Source organism: Camelina sativa, chromosome 19 (genome assembly GCF_000633955.1).
Source record: "Camelina sativa cultivar DH55 chromosome 19, Cs, whole genome shotgun sequence".
Lineage (NCBI taxonomy): Eukaryota > Viridiplantae > Streptophyta > Magnoliopsida > Brassicales > Brassicaceae > Camelina > Camelina sativa.
In genome coordinates, this window is record NC_025703.1 from 7,643,741 (window position 1) to 7,645,113 (window position 1,373).

The 1,373-nt window shown below is 43.8% G+C and overlaps 1 protein-coding gene across 2 annotated transcripts in view; it reads left to right on the plus strand.

Annotated features, from left to right (window-relative positions):
• The window catches only part of LOC104765407 (phospholipase D alpha 1), a 5,267-nt gene that overhangs the window by 1,392 nt on the left and 2,502 nt on the right, over positions 1–1,373 (plus strand). Inside the window, exon 3 of one of the 2 annotated variants that reach the window (XM_010489110.2) lies at positions 153–1,028. In XM_010489110.2, coding sequence (XP_010487412.1) covers positions 153–1,028 — 876 coding nt within the window. Of the gene's footprint in view, positions 1–147; positions 1,029–1,373 lie in introns of those variants that run through there. The other variant, XM_010489109.1, reaches the window with a different exon arrangement.

A 1,373-nucleotide genomic window follows, 5' to 3' on the forward strand; every position in this document is an offset into this window, starting at 1 on the left:
TGGAGGTCATGTTTTAGGCATGTGTTCTTTTACGTTTCGTCATTGGACTCATTTATAATGTTTGTGGTTCAAATTAGGTGATGTACCAATCTGTTATCAAATGTGCTGCATATAATTTTCCTGATGTTTTTATTTTCTATTGAAACTTTCAGATTCTGGCAAATGTAGAAGAGACAATTGGTGTTGGCAAAGGAGAAACACAGTTGTATGCAACGATTGATCTGCAAAAAGCTAGAGTTGGGAGAACCAGGAAGATCAAAAATGAACCTAAGAACCCAAAGTGGTATGAGTCGTTTCATATCTACTGTGCCCATTTGGCTTCTGATATCATCTTCACTGTCAAAGATGATAACCCCATTGGTGCCACCCTTATCGGAAGAGGTTACATTCCTGTTGACGAAGTCATTAACGGCGAGGAAGTTGATCGGTGGGTTGAGATCTTGGATAATGACAAAAACCCCATTCAGGGAGGATCAAAGATTCATGTGAAGCTTCAATATTTCCATGTTGAGGAAGATCGTAACTGGAACAAGGGTATCAAAAGTGCTAAATTCCCTGGAGTCCCTTACACGTTCTTCTCTCAGAGGCAAGGCTGCAAAGTTTCTCTGTACCAAGATGCTCATATTCCAGACAACTTTGTTCCTAGGATTCCTCTCGCTGGAGGGAAGAACTATGAGCCTCAGAGATGCTGGGAGGATATTTTCGATGCCATTAGCAACGCCAAGCACTTGATCTACATTACTGGTTGGTCTGTTTACGCTGAGATTTCCTTAGTGAGGGACTCGAGGAGGCCGAAGCCAGGAGGAGATATGTCCATTGGTGAGCTGCTCAAAAAGAAGGCTAGTGAAGGAGTCAGGGTTCTTTTGCTTGTTTGGGATGACAGAACCTCTGTTGATGTGCTGAAAAAAGATGGGCTCATGGCTACTCACGATGAAGAAACTGAGAATTTTTTCAGGGGAAGTGATGTTCATTGTATCTTGTGCCCTCGTAACCCTGATGATGGTGGTAGCATAGTCCAAAGTTTGCAGGTCTCTACTATGTTCACGCACCATCAGAAAATTGTTGTTGTGGACACCGAGATGCCAAGCAGTGGAGGATCAGAAATGAGGAGAATTATGAGTTTTGTTGGTGGAATCGATCTTTGTGATGGAAGATACGACACTCCGTTCCACTCCTTGTTCAGGACATTGGACACAGTCCACCATGATGACTTCCATCAACCTAACTTCACCGGTGCTGCTATCACCAAAGGTGGTCCAAGGGAGCCTTGGCATGACATCCACTCTCGTCTTGAAGGTCCCATTGCTTGGGATGTCTTGTATAACTTCGAGCAGAGATGGAGCAAGCAGGGTGGGAAAGACATTCTAGTTAAG